This window comes from Rhipicephalus sanguineus, chromosome 10 (assembly GCF_013339695.2).
Source record: "Rhipicephalus sanguineus isolate Rsan-2018 chromosome 10, BIME_Rsan_1.4, whole genome shotgun sequence".
Taxonomy (NCBI): Eukaryota; Metazoa; Arthropoda; class Arachnida; order Ixodida; family Ixodidae; genus Rhipicephalus; species Rhipicephalus sanguineus.
The window spans coordinates 85,338,260-85,360,241 of NC_051185.1; the positions used below are offsets into that span (position 1 = coordinate 85,338,260).

Sequence of the window (21,982 nt, forward strand, 5' to 3'; positions counted from 1 at the left end):
TTATGTAGCACAGAGGTACGAGTCCCCTGCGCGGCTTTTTCCGCACCGTGTAAGATGAAGCGTACTCGCATTTTCTTCAAAAGGAAACAAAACTCTAATGGCCCAAGCACACCACGATGTTTGTGTGTAGTCCACAATTGGTGTTACGTGATAGGGCGCTGTACGTGCAATTATCTACGGACATTTGGCGTCCGGGAACGGGAGCACGAACATTCGCATAATTGCCAGCCTTATAGGTATCCTCCTGTCAATTGTAACACTCGCAAGCGCAATGTAATACCTAAGTAAACGATAAGGGTCGCGAGTTATTTTATTATTTGAGAGGTGGCCCAGTGATGTGCTCATCTGAATGAGCAAGGAGGTTCAGTTGGAGGATCGCATATAAAATACTTGAATACGATGGTAATATCTTATGCGAAAGCTGATTTGTGTGCATTTGAGAGGGCTGTGAAGTTGTATGAATCTGGGGCTCTCTGAGAATAGTAGGTTTCTTCTAGGGTAATTTCGAGCAGAAATAATGAATAGCTGAAAATACCAGCGAAAGTTTCATCACCAGCGCGGGCGAGGCACCTTCCTACTATTACTGAAGTATTCTCTAAAGCTTCCTCCTGCATTCTATTGGCATTTAACCCGTAAGAGTGAGTCGTAAGCATTCCATCTGGCCTACCCCGATCTGAGACGATCTTTTGGTATTTAAGCCGTAAGAGTGAGTCGTAAGCATTCCATCTGGCCTATCCCGATCCGAGACGACCCTTCTCTGCCGCATGTGGCTTGGAGTATCTTTTACGAACGTGTTTGCTTGCCGCATCGGAATGACAGACAGCGCTGCATGTGACCATTGCGGCAATGACGAAACCATTGAACATATTTTATGTCAGTGCCCTCAGTACAGCTCTCAGAGACAGTCCCTCTCAGCAGTGTTTGCTCGCCTCGACGACCAGCCGCTTTCTGAGCAGTCAATCTTGGAATGTCGGAAAGACCGAGCTTCACGCCAGAAAGCAACGAAGGCGCTGATGAGGTTTCTGCGAGCGACCCGCCTCGTTGAACGATTGCGACACTCCTGTGTGTGTGTGTGTGTTTGTGCTTCCCTCCCTCCCTATCGCATCCCTCTCTTTCTTACTTTTCTGTCTCCCCTTACCCCTTCCCCAGTGCAGCGTAGCAAACCAGATATGTTTTCTGGTTAACCTCCCTGTCTTTCCGCATTACATTTCTCTCTCTCTCTCTCTATCTCTAACCCGTAAGAAAAAAAAATGACGAGACAATTAGTTTGCGGAAATTGAACTTTATTGCATGTCTTGGTTTAGCCTAGGACTACGAGAATCCTAGATACAGGCTGGAACAAGGGAGGCAACGTGTTGCTCTACAAGACAACAGACAGACGCTACTCGGCGCCGCTGCTGCTCTAGGCGTGAACGCGCAGTAATCTTGCATACGGGTGGCGGAACGACAGTCTCACTTTTAACCGTTCGTTTTCGCGATTTCTCCGCACTATGTTTTGCGGAAGCACCTTCGCTGATGTTGAACTTGGCTGAGCTTTAAGGGGCCCCTAAACCACCGAAAGCTCGAAATTTAGTTGTGGTGTTGCAGTTCTGCCCGAGTCTTCAACAAGCACGCAGACACGAGAATTTTTGAAACGGTGCCGTAATAGCGGAGCCACACGCGTTTGACGATTTAAAAGCGGCCGACACTCGCCTCGCGATTTGCTTCGCTAAGCTCTGTTAATCGGCTCGTCTGTCCTCCTAGTTGTGAGCTCCTTCTCACCGTGCGAGGAGGAAGAGCGGCGAGCGTGCGTACCTGCGAGCAGACAAGCAGTTTACATGACCCCACGGGACTACCGACGTCACGGCCAACGCCGGGTTTTACCGAAAGGTTCGGAGGGGAGAAGGGATTGTTTCTTTGTGTCGCGCCCGAAGCTCGTAGTACTGCTGCGTTTGGCACTGTTCATCGTGATGGCATACTGCACTCGATGAGCGCGTTAAATAAAATTTCAAACATTGTCGAAGGTGTTTTAGGGGCTCTTTAACGTCAGATCTCCCGCAACGAGGCTTCTAGGGTATTATCGGGAGAAGCTGAGCTATCGCTGTGAAATGAGTAGGCCCCATTGGTTTTAATCTAATTCAGTTGTTGGTTAGCGACGTCTGCTACCTAACCTAGTCACCTGCAGTGCCGCGCTCAAAGTCTGCTCTTTCACGCGCAGGGAATTGCTGCTACGCGCAAGCTTGTCCGACGCCAATGTCGTCAGCCTTTTTCAAGCCCTCGAAATAAACAGCAGCGTCTCAGTCCTGGAGATTCGTTGCGTCGCGTTCAGGAGGGGGTCCCACGTCGCTCTGGCACGAATGGTCGAGCGTAATCGATCGATGGCCGTGCTCAAGATTGACCTGCGAGAGAGTGACCGTGACCAAGAGATTCAGCTATTCTCCATCTGCCGCGAGCTTCAGCGAGCCATTCCACGAAACCGATTTCTTCTGGACGTCCAGCTGCGGACGAATGATGTCGAACTGTACAATGATGCCATCATCAGGAGCGCCATTAGACGTAACCACGTAAGCGTTTCACTCTCCGCTTTGAGAGCGAGCGAAATTCCGAAAGTTCAACAAACTTTTATGTAGCCTCCATACTCCGTGTAAATTTTCAAATACCTAAGTCGAATGCGTGCTTAGCTCGTGTGAACGTGGGAAAATGTGAGTCTATTCTCAGGTCTCTCGTACAGTGTTTCTTTTAATAACCTGTATTGTACTTGTGCATGAAACCAGCCAATTTTAGGTTTAAGTGGCATTTCAGTTGTAAAGGCACAATTTGTGCGAGATTGGAGAGTTCGCTAAACACTAGGTGGTCAAAACGCATCGTAGTAAAGCCACTACGTCGGCCAGCCTATGCATAAGAAAAGTGTTGAGAAGTTTTCTGGAGCTAATCGGAACTCGCAAAAACCTGGTTAAATGCGATGTTGCAGCCACAAGTAGAATCGATGAAGTATGTCTTGGAAAGTGCGTGCCCCGAGTATCTCTGGTGAGGGCGCGTCACGAGAAACAGCACCTTTGCCTGATGCGCGCAGAAGTGATACTCGTTGTGAAGCATCGACGTATAAGAAGGCGCTGATTTCTCTCTGCCTTAACATGACGGATCAATTTTTAGGCGCGAAGCACCCTAGGGTCTAGGCTTGTCCGTTTTGTGGTGTCCGTGCTCACGGCGAAGCACCATGTAAAATCCCCTTAAAAAGGTTTAACAATAGACTAATATCAATCATAATTGTGACAGAACAATATAAGATACCTAGAAGCATGAACCCTTTACGCTAGTGAGCGATTTCAACGTAGGCATATTACGAACCTTAGGACCTAGCTTTGTCATCGACGCTCACTGTCCGCTCTCGTGGTAGTTAGAAAACTGTTGGTATAGTCGAACATATGTGTATGTGAATAACAAAAAAGGCTTACAGTAGGCGAACAACAATCATAATTGTGACAAAACAATATAAAACACACACCCTTTATACTAGTCGGCGACTACAACGTAAACAATTATAAACCTTAGGACCTAGCTTCGCCCGCTCGTCATCATTCACTTCGTGGAGATGCTTTACATTTTTTTTATTGTCGATAGCTAAGATGAGGCAAGGTAAAGACACTGGGATCACGGTGCTGTGTAGAAAGGACGCTCCGTATAGAGATTCAAAGAGAAAAGTCACACGGTGCCTTATCAATCACCTAAGATGACTCGAAGGCGAAAGCCTTCTTCTTCCTTTGCTCCTTCGTCTTCTTCACAGTCGATTGAATTGACCGATGCCCCCTCCCACGATAGTTCTTCACCTAGCGTGGTTTTCCAATGCCTCCAGGATCGGTGGAAAGATGGGAGAGACAAAGAGAGAGAGAGAGGGGGGAGCAAGAAAAAAAGGAAATGATCAATAATTGCGCTGACACGTATGTGGCTGTGGCACTGTACAACTCCCCTGCTCCCGGCGTAGGGTAGCCAACCGGACTGCTGTCTGGTTAACCTCCCCGCCTTGTCCCATTTGTGTTCCTTCCTTCATTCCAGGATCCGCGGCAACGCAGATTTCTGCAGCTTCACGAGGTTTTGCAACACTGCCTCCAAGATCGGCCCACCTTGGGCCAAGCGACTGTGTCGTGTGATGACGTCGTCACGTGACGTCACAAATTTGGGTGACATGTGACGTCATGTTGACGTCATCACATGAGCATGGTCTTTTCTATCACTTCGTGATGATCAATACCACTGCCGCTGACGTTCAGCTTTCGTCTTTGATAAGGCATCGAAGGCTTTCACCTTAATATGGTGGCAGCAACATAATAGTACTGCTTAGCAAGTAATCTGAAAGAGGGTGTCATCGGCTTCCAAACAATGAGTCTGTTGAAGGAAACGTAGGACAAAAACTTGAAAAAGAACTGTCCAGAAAACTATGGGGGATTGTGCAACTTGTCGTATAAACATTGTGCAACTTGTCGTATAAAGATGCTAGCACGACGCTTTGCGTAGTTTCTGCTTATGCTGGTATCACTGTTGACTGTGCACATGTACTGCTCTATCACAGATGCTCGTCAACCAAGCTGTCCGGTTCATCAAGGGCTCCATGGAGAAACAAGACGCCCTGGCTTTTGAGACCCTACAGAACTGCGCATCACTACACTCGGCGCTGCGCATTAGCCTAAACGCATCTGACGAATCCGACATGAACCATTACATCGCCGAGGCGCGCCAGAGGCTTTCCTTCGACTACTTTGTCCTCACGGGCATCGTCAAGGCCAACATATCATGCCGCCCGCATCGCAAAGGAAGGACTATGTTCGATAACCTCTCCAAGCACATACAGGCTCACATCTGCTCGTTCTTGAGCTTGACCCACGTCGAGGACAGCTGAGGTGCCACATCGTTGCTTGGTTGGTTTGTTGGTCAAACTTGTGAACATTCATTTCGTGACAACGGCGCTGTCACGCGTCGGCAGAAAGGAGGTCGATCGACGCGGCCATGTCATGGACGAGACAACTGAACTGCATACAGTCGTACCACACACAGGCGACCTTTCCTTTTACCAATGCATCATCGACCATTTACTTTTAGTTTCTTAGCAAAAAAAAAATCATCCAGGTCTACGTCTTGAAAATTGTTGGACATTCAACCTGTAAGCCTGCGAGTGTGTGTCATTGGCTAGCGAGATCACGTGGTGTCATATATTCGCCGCTAGATTTGAAATACGCGCACTAACACTTGATTGGACAAAGCGAGAGCATGTCACCTGCCGGCCCAGGCAATGGCGTTTCAGCGAAAGCCTCGCGTCATGTGGTTTGCCGTCGGCGCAGCCGGAATCTTGCCAACTGTGCGCTCCTTTTAGAGGCGAAGCTCCTTAAGGCGGCACCCGTTCGTCCCTCGTAGTAGTGCGTAACCAGTCGTAACGCTAGTACCAGATCTTGACCTCCAAGGTGGTGCCAGTGGGATATTTTTCCTGTGCGTTGTTGAACAATAAAAAATTCGCAGCGTGCGCGTTAACTAAAAGCCGAATTCTTCTGTCTCTCATTCCCCATTAGCAGCCATTGGCATGTTCCAGTAGGAAACGTTAGTAGAAGTAGAAGTGTAAGTGTTAGCTAAAAGCCGACTTCTTCTGTGTCTCATTCCCATTAGCAGCCATTGTTTACCTCCAAGGTAGTGCCTGGTGAGATTTCTCCTGTGCGTGATTAAACAATAAAAATTTTGTTCAAAACGCCGTTGATTGATGAAATAAACCAACGAAAGACGCCAGATGTTTTCTAAAAGCAAAACGAAAGACCGCCAGATGTTTCTAAAGCAAAACGAAAAGACGCCAGCTGCTTAACGAAAGACGCCAGATGTTTTCTAAAGCAATGGTTTTCTAAAGAATGAAAATTCACAGCGTACATGTAAAATTAAAGTGAGCTGCAAGTCGTCATAACTCATCGAACCTTTAGTATAAACGCGCCCGATCTCACGTCGGTGATGATGTACTGGGCAGAATTCACGGAAGATTCACGGTTTACCGATGAACCTCCGCAGCTTCGCCCACTCATCATCATTCACTCCGTGGATATGCTGTGATTTTTTATCTACATGACTCTCTTATACGCGCCCATATGCCTTGCCTTGGTTTACTGCAATACAAGTAATAAAGGGAAGTGCGGATTGCTTTCTTGATATTTTGTATCACAAGACATCACCATCATTTATTTATTTATTTATTCGCTGATTCCTGTAGTCACGGGACCTGCGTGACACCTGCGGCTGCTACCACAATGACCACGATACAGGCAGACAAATACAACTTCGCTGTAAAAAGAAAAAAAAAACGCCAGGCCTGCGCGGAAAGCGCAGCACAGTCACAACGAAAGCTAGAAGAGAGGCATTACTAGAGCCCGTTATAAACTATTTTGTGGCTACTAATACAAGTACACTAGCAACGCACCCAACAACAACATCGCGGCGGCTGCATTTTCGATGGAGGCGAAAATGTCTGAGGCCCGTGTACTTAGACTTAGGTGCACGTTAAAGAACCCCAGGTGGTCGAAATTTCCGGAGACCTCCACTACGGCGTCTCTCATAATCATATCGTGGTTTTGGGACGTTAAACCCCAGATATTAATATAACAACAACATACAGAAGTTAGATTGGAGCATGTTGGACGTTCTAAATGGAGCTGGTTAAATGGAGTCAAGCTGTTTAAGCTTCGCAAAATTCCACGTATGCTCACCAAAAAGCTATCATCATCATGAACTGCCACTACAAAAAAGCGGGTGTGTGCCAAGAAGCTACCACCATAGCATAGCCATGCATATGGAGTATAGAAAGGGGATGAGAAAGCTAAGTGAGGGAGACGATGAGTGATGTGAGGGCATGGAGGAAGGAAAGGAGGAAGGTAGAGGATAACGCATGGCACACCCTTGTATAGTATGGTTTATGCGTGACAGACAGTGGGTACGTAAAACGTAATCACGTGGCATGTTCCCTCCGCTAGTCACGTCACTAGTGGTGGGAACATGTGTGGTGTGACCACGTGTGGAACATGTCAAGTGATGAGACCACCAATAGTCACGTAGCGTAGACACACGTAACACTAGTCACGTGACATGTTACCGTGAAACCTACTTCGTTTAAGCGCGGTAGGGACACCGGCTGGAGAGTAGACCTGTGCGCCGCCGCGCCACGTCACCGTTTGTCCCGGGAGTGATCACGCCGCCGCCGCCGCCACGCAATAATTGCGGCGCGCCGCCGTTAGTCTTTTCTTTTAAGCCGAACGGGCAATCTGGACACATAATACATCACTTCACCGTGGGACCTCTTCTTGACGAGTCTATGTAATTGACTGTTTATTTCAAGCGGAGGCTGATTGGCGGGAGCTCGGCGAGCAGCGCGCCCTTTGTTTCCGGTTTTCTTCTGCAACGTCATGTTGACGTCAAGGAGCTTTCACAACTCTCCACACAAACGAGAGGGACGGTATGCGCTTCAATCATAGAGGAAAAAAAAAACAGATAGCTGAGCTAGTTAAGTATTTGTGTTAAAAAGACAGAACGTCCAAACACGGGCAGAAGAGAGAAGAGAGGGAACAGTTATTTTTCACGTAGACCGCCACACGCACCTGGTTGATAGGTACGGCTTCTTGCTTGGGATTACACACATAAGTATTTCTGTCTACCTTCTTTTCCGCCGCTGTGTGATTTTTCAATTGTTAGCGGTGCTTGTGGGGTCTTGACTACTCTCTGGTGTCCGTGTTTATACACCCGGTCTTTTTAAAGGGCCCCAGAGTGGCCTCTGTAAATACAAAAAACAAATATGGGCAGTTTGCACCAAGTCGCGCAAAGCTTGGCACAACGAAACAAGGGCCCGTACGCCGCTCGTACTCCCCGCCTACCGACACGTCTAGCTCTGAGATGCGCGGCTTCCTCCTGGGAGTACGCACTTTCTTATGAAGCCCCATGACTCTCCAGACAAAATCGGTCGCAGCGAGGCTATGCACTATGGATCGGAGGTTGCACGCGATGTCTCCGTCGGTAGGACTGGCTTAGGTACTGCGCGTGCGCGGCGTGGCCAGGTGGTGCTGAGTCTGGTCGCTATACTCGCGGACAACTTTTCTTGGCAATGAAGCGAAGGCTACAGAGCCACAATACACGTATCCTACCGCTAATGAATGTAGTCCCACAATTGCGTCCGTATTTTCTGCGCTGAGATATATAAAATACGCCTTCATTTTCTACGTGTAGCTTTTTGAGACGGAACGCATCGGCACACCAGCAAGATATTTGTATTCCTTTTACTTTATACGTTGTAATAATAATATCTGGAGTTTAACGTCCCAGAACCACGATATGATTATGAGAGACGCCGTAGTGGAAGGCTCCGGAAATTTCGACCACCTGGGGTTCTTTAACGTGCACCTAGATCTAAGTACACGGGCCTCAACCATTTTCGCCTCCATCGAAAATGCAGCCGCCACGGCCGGGATTCGACCCCGCGACCTTCGGGTCAGCAGCCGAGCGCCATAACCACTAGACCACCGTGGCGGGGCCTTTATACGTTGTCACTTTGCGCTTTTGCGTGCGTGAAAAAATCGCGCATTTACCCGTACCTTACACGCTAAGCAGCGTTTGCGTCGAAATGCAACGCTAGCCATCACGTTCCACGGCGTTACGAGACGCGCGCCAAACCGGACTACTTCGCGTAGCAGTACATGCGCAGACGCTCCGCCCCCGTAGCTATCCCTTCATTGCCAAGAAAAGTTGTCCGCGAGTATAGACGATGCGGTCCTTGTTTCCTCTTTGGTTCTATCTTTTTTTAGATGCATCTTATAGCGGAGTTCAAACCGGTGGTGGTGGTGGTGGTGTGCGGCATGACCACCCTTACTGCGCATGCGCATACCCTCTCCACACACCTCCTCTCCACTCCCCCTCAGCACTCCTCCTGTCCACTTCCCCTCTCCCCTTCCCTCTCCATTTTCCCTCTCCCCTCCCCTTTCCACTCTTCCTCTGAAACGCGGGCTAGACATGCCGAAATTCTCTCCTGCGCAACGCCGCAATGAGCGCCAGCGCATGCGCGTCCCCTCCCCCTCTCTCTTCTCTCATACGCTGCCCCCTCTCGCACGCCTGTCGACGCGTTCCCCGCTCGCCCTGTGAGAATAAAGGCCAGGCTAGAGGGAAGACAAGACGCCGTAGCGTTCCTCTTCGCGTTCCACGACGCGAGGTCGGTAGCATGCCCAACGAACGCCAACGGAACGCGATCGTGCAAGTGTTCCGGCTTCGCATCGCCTCATGGTCCCCTTTAGTGGGAAATGGTGTAATTTTTTTTGTCTTTTTACTTTCTCTCTCTTTCGTTGATGTTCTCTCTCTCTCTTTCGTTCTGCATTACTTTCGCTCTATTTCTCTCTTTCTCATTCTTTCTGTGCTACGCTTGGCTACGCTTTACTCTCTCTTCCCTCCTCCTTTCCCTCCTCTTCACCATCGCATGTCTCCTCCTTATGCTCACTTCCCTTTCCCGCCCTCTTGCTACACTATATTATACAAGGCTATGCTATCCGCTGCTAGCGCGCGTGAATAGCCGATTGGAAGGCGCTCGCCTTCGGATCGAGGGTACGCGGGTTCGAATCCGGCCTCGTGAGGAATATTTGCCTTTCACCTTCTTTATATCATTCTTTCCACCTCCCTGCTCACCTCTTCTCCTCTTTCTCTTCCTCGCTCTCTCTGTACTCGTTCTCTCACACATCGGAGTTATTACAGGCCACGCTGTAGTGGGATTTGCCCAAATTCTGTGGCACATAACACGTTCGTGATGATGATACTTTTCGGGCACGGTCAGACACTTTCCGCCGTGTTAGCACAGCATCGCTGTTAAAAAACGAGGGCGCTATACTCTCTTGTCCTTTGTCGTCTTTTTGGCGCACTTATTGACGTCAGAACGGTGATTCTCGCGTGTACATCGTGCGCGATCAACTGGTTTCACTACATTTTGAGCGTTTCCGACTGGGCAAACGGAAATAACAGGGTGTAGCCGACAAGTGCGAAATCCTGAGAGGTTCAACGCTTAGTGCGGACATGGCATGCGTGCTTTATAAGGTAATAAGTGGCGACGAGATATCGCCTGTAAGAAGAGCAGTGAAGGCGAGAACGAAACCAATGGAAAGGCGCTGGAGTATTTGATTCTTCCAACGGACAAACTCTTTGCAACGGAGACAATGCAGCTCTCCAGAAAGAAGGCGTGCTCGCATCCACACTTTTCCTATAATTTTTATTGCGTTAGCAATTATATGGGCACTCTCGACAGGTTTTCAGCGTCGCCGTCATGTTCTGTATAAAGTCCAAATCGATATCATCGCTCCGCACATCGTATGTTCTACCCGCGAGTAAAAGCCGGCGAGCGCTGGCCAACGCTGGCGAGGAACCCTGCCGAAGAAGAGATGAAACAAGCTGGCCATCTCCGTCGCACGGAGAGCGCATGCGATTACATCAGCCCGCGTGCGAGGCCTGCCGTTGGTTGCTTCTAAACCAGAAAGAAATGCCCCGCCCGTCTTTCGCTCGGCGAAGGAGCATAAAGGGACGCCGGGGGAGGGGGGCTGCTTGGCTCGAATAAAGTGTGAACATTCATTGTGCGGTCGGGAGCGCTGGCGCGCGCGCCATCTCGGCAAATATCTGCAAATGGCTCGTATACCCTTGACGCGCTGTGATCTCACCGCTTCGTGCTGTGACCACTGATGCGACAAACTGCCCGAAAACGGCTTCTCTGCCGGTAGCGGCTGTGTTCCAATACACCAGCGTTATGTAGGGTTACGTAAGGTCGGATCGAAAAGTTGGCTGCTAGCCATAGTTCGCATTACATTAGGACATGTTGCTGTCGCATTCACAACTTCGCTTTTTCGTTGAAAGAGTTTTTTTTTTTTTTGAAATCGAGGGGACAAATTTCTATCCCCACCATCTCTTGAAACTAACCCCCCGCCCCCCCTCCCCCCTCCGTCACGGTCAACAAGTGTCTGAGAAGTTCCTGAAGAAAGCCTTCTTTTAATATTTCCTTCCCGTAGATGTCGTTGTCGTCGCCTCTGGACATTTGCAACTTGATTCATTTCCTGGAGTGCTATTCTGGAAACTGTCAAATTCCGCCATATTCTCAAATTTTGTAATGACGTCATTTAAAGCGACTCAGGGGCTGTAGCAGCCATCCGGGCCAATCATAGTTGACCAATGACGGAATTTGGCAACATGGCGGAATTTAACCGTGTCTAAAATAGCACCCCTGCTCAGAAATATTACTTTCCCAAATATTGCTTAACAATCTCACGCACGCCAGTGATTAGACGACTGCGTGTCTATTTTTTATTTCGGTTCTACAGGACAGTATTCTCAAAGTGCACACTCAGCACGGTGGCATGTTGAAATCTGTGCCAGTTATTCTACTTATATAAATAACGCTTCTCTTGCTATGCCACATAAACTACAGATATGAAAAATTAATGAACGCGGGTTGTCGCTCGAGCCGACGTTTCGAGAAGCGGACTTATCTTCTTTAAAGCCGCCTTGAAGAAGACAACTTGTCGAAACGTCGGCTCCTGAGGCACCCCGTGTTGAGGAATTTTTCATCTCTTCAAGGATCCATCTTACCCTGAACTTCTGCCTTTTTTGGGCATAAACTGCAGGTTTTAAGTGATTAGCATTGCATGGCTAGTAATCGCACTGGTTGAATGCTATATGAGCAGCAGGCCAGAACGTTGATTCAGGCCGGCGTCTCTCATTTTCTACAGTGATACAGGGTGCTTTTTAGAAAATACAGATTCATAAAAATCCTATGACAGTCAGGTTCCTGTCGTCTTCACACTCGAGCTGTCGAAATTCCTTCAGTGCTGCTAAAGCTATGTTGAATCGACTAAACAAAAACGATGATTTAAATTTATTTATTTATTTGATCATCGATTTGATGGCTATTATATGACATAATAATAATATCTGGGGTTTAACCCAAAACCACGATCTGAATATGAGAGACGCCGTAGTGGAGCGCTCTAGAAATTTCGACCACCTGGGGTTCTTTAACGCGCACCTAAATATAAGTACACGGACCTCAAAAATTTACGCGTCCATCGGAAATGCAGCCGCCGCGGACGGGATTCGATCCCGCGACCTTCGTATCAGCAGTCGAGCGGCGTAAGCACTAGACCACCGTGGCGGGGCTACTTATATGACATACTTGTAGGGAGTCACAACTTATGTCTAACATTTTTTTCTTTTTTTTGCAAATTGCGAAAGTACACGTAAGTGGAGATAGTCATCATTCGAACTATAATGACGATATCGCAAGTGACCGCGCCCGGCGCGCAGGACACGCGCTCTGTTTCAATTTCAAACGCACATTCCCTTTACTGTGTGAGTACGCGCGCGTGTATATTCGCGCCATGGCACTGCACGAAAGAGAGGCCTAGGCAGAGGGAGCGAAATAACGAATAGTCAAGGTAGCTGTAATCAGTGTGTCCACGCAGAAACAACGCCAACTTTATGACGCTCACAAGTGGAAGCGCAATGCCTGGGAGGTTCTCTTTCGCCCTCCCTACAACGTCTATTGCTCCTGCGGGAGCAAAGCCCACGTAGCGTTAGTGAATTCAAAGAAAATTCTATCAAAATGAAGGACCGAGCAGGAATCAAACCCAGGCACTCATGCAAAGCAGTCAAGCATTCTACCGCAGAACAATGGTAGTGCTTGAAACCGCTTTGGAAAAAGACCCTATACAGCATCATTTCGGGAAATTAGTCACATTAAGAGATGCAATATTTCCGTGATAGAAGCGTGGAATCGCCACAGGTGTCACACCACGCTAATAGCGTAACGAGCGGGTGGTTCATAGTCACTAACGCATTAGAAGGGCTGAGCTGTATTTCATCATCATCATCATCATCAGCAGCAGCAGCAGCAGCTACATAACCGACAAAGTATACAGCTACTCATAGGGCCTCTTAAAGGGGTCTTGAAACACTTGTCCAAGTAATCTTCGAATAACCTCAGCATCGGAGTCCATTGTCTCACGAATCAATTGCCGCAAGATATTTCTTGAATCCTTAAGAACGACCAGAGTTCCAGTGATTTGTAGCACGCTTTAAGAACGTTCTTTCTTCTCTTATCAGGACGACTGCGCTGGAAGCTACACAGGGAGGGTTCTAAAGGGCGAAAGAAGTTACGGCAGCGCGCGTCATCACTTTGAGCGTGAGTGATGGAACACGATGGCTCTCGTTGTTATTCCAAGTGTGGCTGCAGTGTAATGTTAGCAGGCTATGGAGCATGGCGCCATCACGTGGTGGCACGCCGTGGCAGGAAGCGCATCTGATCCAAACGCCACTCTTGATTTATGTCGGCTATTAGCCAATAGCATGTCACAGGCACGTAGCCAGGATTTTTTTTCGGGGGGGGGGGGGGGCCAAGGCCTAATTATTCGAAAGAAAGTCTTTTCATGGTAAAAAGAAAAAAAAGTTGGCCAGGAATATAAAAGGCTGGACGAATTTCGGGGGGGGGGCGCCCCCCCCCCCTTGCCTACGTGCCTGGCATGTCATCTGCTGTTTGACGTCAAACAGCAGGCGCCGGCAGCTCCGAAGAGTGAGTACAGGCGTCTGTATGAACGGAGGACGCCTGTTAAAATGGCAACTTCGATCTCTGCTTTCAAACTTTCCTTGCCGCGCACGACTGCAAGATTTCACTGAGGTGTTCATAGGAGTGTCTGCTTCCCGCAGCATGTGTTTCTTCACGAGGCCCGAAGAGTGGTTGATGATCCTTTTAAGCTCCAATGATGACGATAAAGCATCCACATCAGACGAATTTTGCCTACGAGTCGCTTGAAGTGAATACGTAAGGGATTCTGTAAGCTTTATTAGGAATAATGTGGACAATCCACGTCGTGTGTACGAGCCAGCTTTTGAGGCAACAATAGCAACCTCGCAATGTCTCTGCTTGTGACCTCAGAGACTTGATATCTTGCTACGGGTCAGAGGTAGGTAAATAATTAATCAGGCGACAGTTTGACCGGCCTGATCATTTCTAAAATGTTCTCACACCTAGGCGGCTTCGGACGCGAGCACTTTGAGTGGCGTGACAACACTGTCCTTATGCGGGAAGCTGGCTGAGGATTTTTCATAATTTCGTACGTTTTGCTGGCCGCTGCTCGTCTTGGAATGTTTCCTAGGGAGATTATATTTCAAGCGAAGTTTTAGGAAGGAGGTATTGCACAGTGTCATGATTCAGCCGGCCACGCAGGTCCAATTCGTTCTTCCAAGTAAAAACGCTTACTGCTTTAAAAGACACTGTAGAAAGAGTGCCTGTCTTGCGGCGAGCAGGGAATGCAGCTGAATTCACACAGGGTAATGGCTATTTGTGTGCCCGCATAGGATAACGCAACTGAGGCTTCATCTATATTCTAGCGGCACTCACGCAATGCTGAGACGTTGATCAAACTGGCCACGTTATAAGGAACACGTTTCCAGCCGATGCTGATTGTATGGAGTTGCTATGTGCTTCCTCTGCATGTGCTTCCTCTGCATAACGTGAATCTGTCTAGCCTATGCTAGAACCACTGCCCATGGAGCAATGCAGGGTTTCTTTAGCCCCACGACTCCAGACATGAGTCGAGGGGCCAAACGTACACAGCATACCTTACTCCGCTAATCCGGTTACAAAAGCGACCTGTGCGTGTGATTACTTTCTCGCCGGGTAATTACCCCTCTAATATCCTATTTCCGAGAATGCGTATACTGCTGTTTACGGAGGTACGCAACTACAAGATTTCCTGTTTAGTAAATGAAATAATAAACAAAACACGCATCTGCCCTATACTATTTTAACGTTCCCGTCGTTAAACACACGGCACGCAAGCATCGGTAATCTTAACCTTCCTTTGTGTTCGAATGTGCATGGTGAACGACTAGTCCAATTTTCTGGTGCTAAGCTGTGGAACAATTTGCCTCTTGGAATAAAACTCGCAAGAAGTTTTGACATTGCCTGCAAACAATACTTCATTTCTAACCAGGCATTTTCTTCAGTTTTTATTAGTTGTTAAAATTTTTTTCATGTATATTTTTTTGTGTTCATGATAGTTATGTATTCGTTGTTTTTTAGTATGGTTCCTTGAATCTGTATAATACTTTTCGCTTACGGATGATACTTTCGCTATTTTTTTATTTTTTCTGCACAAGACTGCTAATTCCTGTAACCTTTTTTCTATTGGACCCATCACTAGCCGCTTAGGCTATGGGCCCAAATATTTGTGTACGCATTTTTAATAATATGATGCAATAAAATTCTCCTTGATTGATTGATACCTTACCACAGCGGCGATTTCCGCAATGCAGAGAAAAGTGTGAACGCCTTCCGGCGTCGAAAATCTGTTGGACAGTTGTTCGTTGTGTTTGCCTCCTAAGCTTCCGATGTGCACTGGCGCAAGCAGTTTTCGAGACACCAATGAAGCTGCCTTAGAAATGCACACTGCACGCAGCGATGCCCGTAACGATTACATCGGCGCAGTTAGCCATGTTATCGATCAGAGCAACACCTGCGACGGAGTTCGTGCCGCTTCGAGCAACTTACGCACCGCCTGTAAAAGCTGCCCTGCGCCGCCTGGCGGTGTGGTAATGGGATTATTGACGTTGCCACTGATGGGCGTCCACGCTCCCCAACCGCTGAAGCTCTCGCTTTGGAGCATGAACTGACGATGCGGGCACCTTGCCACAAATGTTCGATGCATCTAAAATGGGCTCATAAGCACGCAGCAGCATGTTCGCCCGACCCCGCCGACCTGAGTTGATAATATGGACACCGTCAAATTCCACCAGGTTGTTGAATTCCGGCATGGGTCAAGTCTGATTGGCCCGCAGTGATGCTACAGCCTTTCCCATTGGCTTAAAATGCCCCCATTACGAAATTCGACAAGATGGCGGAATTTGACGGTGTCCGGAATAGCACCCCTGATGACATTAGATTGTCTGAACGTAATGCATCATTTATTTATTTATTTATTTATTTATATGCTCATTTACTTAAAATACTATGTAAAGGACCATGGCTACCTTCTGGCTTCTTTTTACTTCTATTTTGGTGCACTTAATATCTATTTTTTTTAACATTGGCAGATGAAATACCAAGCAAGCCCAACGACTGCCCTTTGTTGCCAAGGTTGCCTGACATGTCTGCCGATGCATCAACGCTGACGCTACGAGCCAGTTTCTAAGGCTGATGCACAGCGAGTGTTCAGCAACAAGATGAAACTCGACTGGTCACCTTCAACCATATATCAATGCTTGACGCTGGACTGGCATTATGATAACTACTAATCAATTTCGGTCCACTACTTCAAGCACGATCTGTTTCTACGATTGTGCTTCCTACTGACTGGTTGGCTGGAATGTTCCCAACTTACTCTGGCCTTTATGGACGAACCGGATCTGGCCACCCGTTTATAAGTGTTTCTTTGTGTGTGTGTGTGTGTGTGTGTGTGTGTGTGTGTGTGTGTGTGTGTGTGTGTGGCGCTGTGTGTGTGCGTGTGTGGTGTGTGTGTGTGTGTGTGTGTGTGTGTGTGTGTGTGTGTGTGTGTGTGGTGTGTGGTGTGTGGTGTGTGTGTGTGTGTGTGTGTGTGTGTGTGTGTGTGTGTGTGTTTGTGTGTGTGTGCGCGTGCGCGTGCGCGTGTGTGTTTACCCGTTTCTGTCCAAGTCTTCGTGATTTTTTTCTTTACTTTCCTATCTTCTTTCCTCTTTCTCTCATCCTATCTTCCTTTCCTTCCTCCCGAAACAGCAGGCAGGCGTTGTGCCCCTCAAGGTGGCAGTTGCCAGCTTGCTCTCTCCCTCTTTTCTCTGTGTCCGTGTGTATCTATAGGTATTCAAATCAAATCAAATAAATAAATAAATAATACTTAGTTTCTAGCAATTTCTCTAGCTATTCTACATAGGCTATATGCAGGCGCTTGGAACTTATAATTCGTTCATTTATTCGCTGCTTGCTTATGGCTTGAAGACCAAGCAAGAGGAGGAGAAATGGTGCTCTGATTTCTACTTTATTTCTGATTCACAGTGGCGTTATTCGTTGTTAAATATTAATGAAAACTCTTTTCATAATTGCACTTTTCTACGATTTGGCTACAAATATGGCGATGATTAAATGGCTTGGCTACTTTGGGTAGTTTTCAAAAGCTTGAGTTCCGGCTCCTTTTCGAATCTAGCCAAATGGAAACACTGAAGAACACAGACCGCGTAATAAGGCAGCGAAAAAAGAAAAAAAATCTAGTTAAGAATTATAAGGCGCATACAAACTAGAAGCGTAGAGACAGGGTATTACAAGTGTTCGTGAAAAGAAGCAAAGTCGAGACGATTTATTCCAGTGATACGAGGCGCGTTAGACCCTGGTCAGTCCTGACCGAACTCGATCCCTAGAAAAAGTGCCCTATATTCAATTCAATTCAGTTATATGGAAAGTAATGCAACACCTGTCAGATGATTGGTGCACGGCAAAAAGCCTCGCGCCCTTGATCTAAACTATGAGCAAGCGCTGAAAATTTGAAAGTATAGAGCATACATTGGGCCGGCCTTCCTACTTCATTACAGCACGGTTACGTCAAGTGCGTGTGTTCGTTCATCATTTTGCTTTAAGTACTATGAGCTGTTTGCATGTCGACATGATACCTCAGAGCACGTAGGCACTTACATAGTTATCAGACCATTTCTCACGTTTAAGTATCACAATCAACCAAGGCTCACGGATTAACGAAAGTGTTGTGCGGAAAATATCGCTCTCACTGCGCATGCCCAGGTTGGCTCAAGCTCACATTGTCATATCACTGCCGCTGATGTTGGCAGTGAACGCTATTGCGCCACGAAATAATAGACGCGGTGACGTCACTAGGGCGTGATTCTTATATTCTGCCACCGCCCAACATCTAGTCTCTGCTGCAGCAGCGCGCGCCGCTGCTGAAAACTTGCATAGCTGGGGATTTGTTCGGGGGTGTGCGGAGCCGAGCTGCGTCGGGTCTTCGCCCAGCAATTAAGGTAAGCTTTGCGCTTATGAAAGTTCACGAAATGAAACTGGTAGGATGTAGCCATATATCGAATGAATCGTGGGGAAAGACAGTACAGTTGAATTTTAACTCGCTTTGTCGAGGACATGACCATGAATAAGCGACAGGCATGAAGTACGACCGCGCAGTTTGAGCAGTGTGTTTACTTGCTCATTACAAAACGTTCCCGTGTCTCAGTGGACCTTGGTTGTTCTTTGCGTAAGCTGATGAGTTTGGTTTTTGGCATGAGCAGCTGCATTCATGTCGGTTGTATGTAATCGCATTCGCGTTTATGCAGTCGCTAAAGGAAACATTTCGCTGTGCTGAATGTTGTGCATGAGAAAATTTGTTGAAACTAATGTGTGCAAGCTTGAAGTTGTTTGTATACAGCTGTAAAAGAAGCGCAGCTCGACTTCAACTGTGGTCATTATTTTTTGGCGTGTACATCTCGCTTTGCTTTCCTTTGTAGTAACTGCAATAGAGTAAATCCAGTTACCTTTGCAGTAAATGTACACAGGCGCCCACTGTTAAAGGGAACATCGGAGCATGTGGCGGCAGCTCGGCGCCACCGCCGGCCAGCGGATGCAACGAGTTTCGCGCAGGCGCAGTGCGCGCTGTGAGTCGTGCTCTTTCGTCGTCTGATTCCGCGCTGCGAATCGTCGCGAAGCGAACCGCTGACGCGACGAAAGAGCACCGGGCACGGTGCTCACTGCGTCTGCGCGAAACTAGTTGCAGCCGACGGCCGGCGGTGGCGCCGAGCTGCCGCCACACGCTCCGATGTTCCCTTTAACAGTGGGCGCCTGTGTACATTGTGAGCCAGTGGGTCTCAGAAGCTCACATCGGTCTCGAAAAGATGCATTAGGGTGAGGCCTTTCTAGCAAGACCTAGACACCTTCTCCCCTGAATTTTTACGGTGCTTTATCAGTGCAGCAAACATAAGTCGTGAAGCGATACATAGTCGAATATAGGTGCCGCTTTTGGAGGCGGAATTTCGTAAAACATATGCCATACTGTAATAACCTTTTAGCGCAACGAAACGACAAAAAAAGACTACAGGACAGCGCTGTGTCCTGTCCTCTTTCTTCTGTCCTTTTCTTGCACTAAAATGTCGCATGGATGAGTACTAACTAGCCCGTCAACGTATTGTTATACCATGGCTTTCATAAGATGCCACCGCCGTCATTCGCTGTGCAGATGTCGAAAAGCTGCGTGATAAGGTGGGGCCAGTGTGTCCACCATCTCTCTAAACCTAGAGCACGGAAATGCTGTATCATCACAATTGCTGCGGTCTGCCAACACCGCGCACCACTCCAGCTCGATCCATTTGAAAGATGTTGTAGAACATATACTATGTTAAATTGTTGCCCACCCCTCACGCCAAACCCCTCAACAGGGACATTAGAGCTTAATAGTATACGTTGTTGGGCTAGTTGGTTCATAATCTTCAAAATTGGCTAGCGCGAAAATCGACAAGGACTAAGAAGGAACACTGATGTACAGGACAGGCGCTGTCCTGTACATCAGTGTTCCTTCTTAGTCCTTGTCAATTTTCACGCTAGCCAATTTTGAAGGGACATCAGAGGTATTGGAAAAATATGAAATAAAGTTTGCGTGACATGCACTGTCTCAAGAGATGTCTCCCGACATTGTCAGTCTTAATGCATGGTTTGACTTAATATTAATGGTTTTGCTGTTCACTAGCACATTGTACTTGTCTTCTGTGTTGGGCACATCGCACGGCACCCAGTTGCGGCGTATGTTCAGCATTACATGTTTCCTAAATTTGTCTAGGCGTGCCCTACGCCACATTGCAATAGGCTGAACCTAATAGTGAGGTGAACAACACGTGAGACACACAAGGACGAAAAACCGACGAGGTCTAGCGCTGACTTCCAACTGAAATGAACACAAACATGGAAAAACGAGAACAAGGTGCCACACGTGATCACCGCTCATTTGAATTGCGCATGACGGCAGACATGGAAAGGGAACCGAGAGACACAAAGAATTAATAAGCAAAAACCACAAAAACCGCGAAAAGACATTAGGAAAAGCAACCGGAGTATGTCTAGGTTATCTTACCGGTCAGATAACCTAGACATACCCTCTGGGTTTGTGAGCTTTGCGCACTGCATGGATATTTGCCTCGTGATTCTTTTAGGAGCACGAGGCATTTGTCCCCGTGTACAGTGAACTCGGCAGGCAACGAATTAGGTAAGGTTTTCAGTGTTGGCCCTGACTGAATAGGCACAGTGCGTATGCTCACCAATACTGCCGTCTATATTCTGAGTGCCACTTGATAAAAATGAATGGCGCGCTTCGCTGGAGCGGTCCGTAAACGTAGCGTTCACGCTGCATTTGAAATTCCTGATGACTGTCTCTACACTCATTCTATCCGTTATCTTGTTATTATTCCAGGCACTTCCGTTCGAACATTCCCTTTCGGTTTTCGAATATTCTCTTTTAAAGAAATAAAACTTGTACGAAATCCATGGTTTTAGTTCAAGGTTATACAAATATTGGAGCATAATCTTACTTTAGGTAAGGGCAGATAATTGTCAGGATAGTAAATGCCAATCATTTGAATCAGTTCATTGCAACACCACTTTTTCTCGTGAACAGCTGGAAATCCTTGCGGCACATGCCAGAGCAGATATCCACCACGCGCTTCATTATAGGTGGTCTCCGAGATCCGCTTCGTAAGCGCGACGAAGCCCAAAGTTAACCCAACGAAGTCACTACAGTAAAGGAACGCGGAATTAAATTCGCAATCGGGGCAACTGTATCGCGTTCAAATGAAAGGTCCATGTCGTAAAATACTTCCATTATGCCCGATGTGGCAAAGACCCGAAGTAGAAGTGAATTTTTTTTTTGCAATACTTAGCGAGAAGCAAACGTTGTGTTGTTGTTCGAGTCTTGTAGTTTGCGCAGAAACAGTGTGGCATGACTGAAATGCCTCATGCAAGTTGCAATATCTTTTTTTTTATTGTACTCGTATGGGTCTATCCGTGTCTGCTTGACAGCGCGTTATCTTCGCTATAACGGCCTATTTGTGCACTTTCAATTGAAGCTTTGTGGCGTTCTCAGCGGCTACCTGGGTCCCTTCAAATGTTTACACAGCTGTTAGATCGGTAAAATGGAAAGGTGGGCTGTAGCATGAAAAGTTGAAATTGTAACAGCGCGAAATTCTACACGGGGACATACAAGAGAAGCAACACGGACAAGCGCTGTTTCAACTGAACTTTTATTGAACACGAAAGGAAAATATATACAGAAAATTAAAAAGAAAACATTAAAGCATGACAGAATATCAAGGGATGATTACACGTGCTCTTTCAAAAAGCATAATTTTTTCGTCGACAAACACAGAGATGCCGTGTTCACGCATGACAAACCTTGTTGAGCAATATGGGCGGCTTCATTGATTTCGCGAGTGCGCTGGTCCTGACGTCTGCCCATGAGTGTGGATGTCATCAGGACCAGCGCACTCGCGAAATCATTGTAGCCGCCCATATTGCTCAACAAGGTTTGTCATGCATGATATTGTAATTGAATTGTAACTTTTTCGCATGACGGATGTGGTAGGTCTTGTCCCCCCCCCCCCTTTTTTTGGTATCCACCTTAGTTGCGGGGCAGCGCTCGTTCTGTGCTTATGCGTCTCATCAGCCACGTAAAGCTGGGCTAGCTGGTATTTTATTGTGAAAATCCTTTTGCACACTTTACGAGGCGTACGTGTCCAGTTTTGTCTTGTCCCCGCATAGTGCGCGCAAAGATATCCACAGTAACTTCTAGCCCAAGTAGCGATCCTGTGGCCAATATGAAGGAACGTATCTGGAGAGACAATGGCAGTGCAGGAATCCTAGCTTATTTCCATTTACCTGCCTTGTATTTGTTAAAGGACAGGGAGTGAAAGAATTTCAGTGTTACCGGCATAGGCGTGCGCAGGGTTTCCAATCAAGGGGGGGGGGGGG

At 47.4% G+C, this 21,982-nt stretch overlaps 2 protein-coding genes across 2 annotated transcripts in view; both read left to right on the forward strand.

Moving 5' to 3' along the window:
* Positions 1-2,201: 2,201 nt before the first annotated feature.
* LOC125760070 (uncharacterized) lies at positions 2,202-5,082 on the forward strand. Its single transcript, XM_049419710.1, has 2 exons — positions 2,202-2,543; positions 4,547-5,082. Exons 1-2 carry the CDS (start codon positions 2,337-2,339, stop codon positions 4,871-4,873), a joined length of 534 nt encoding a protein of 177 aa, XP_049275667.1. The 5' UTR covers positions 2,202-2,336; the 3' UTR covers positions 4,874-5,082.
* Positions 5,083-17,843: 12,761 nt separating this feature from the next.
* Positions 17,844-21,982, forward strand: part of LOC119372202 (uncharacterized) — a 49,445-nt gene continuing 45,306 nt past the window's right edge. Inside the window, exon 1 of the mRNA XM_037642679.2 lies at positions 17,844-18,003. The gene's annotated coding sequence lies outside the window, so the exon portion shown is untranslated. The remainder of the gene's footprint in view (positions 18,004-21,982) is intronic.

Excerpts from the sequence above, each read along its gene's own strand:
- LOC125760070 (XM_049419710.1), top strand. The coding sequence starts at position 2,337 with ATGGTCGAGCGTAATCGATCGATGGCCGTGCTCAAGATTGACCTGCGA. Across the intron at positions 2,544-4,546 it reads GCGCCATTAGACGTAACCAC|ATGCTCGTCAACCAAGCTGT; the intron begins GTAAGCGTTTCA and ends GCTCTATCACAG.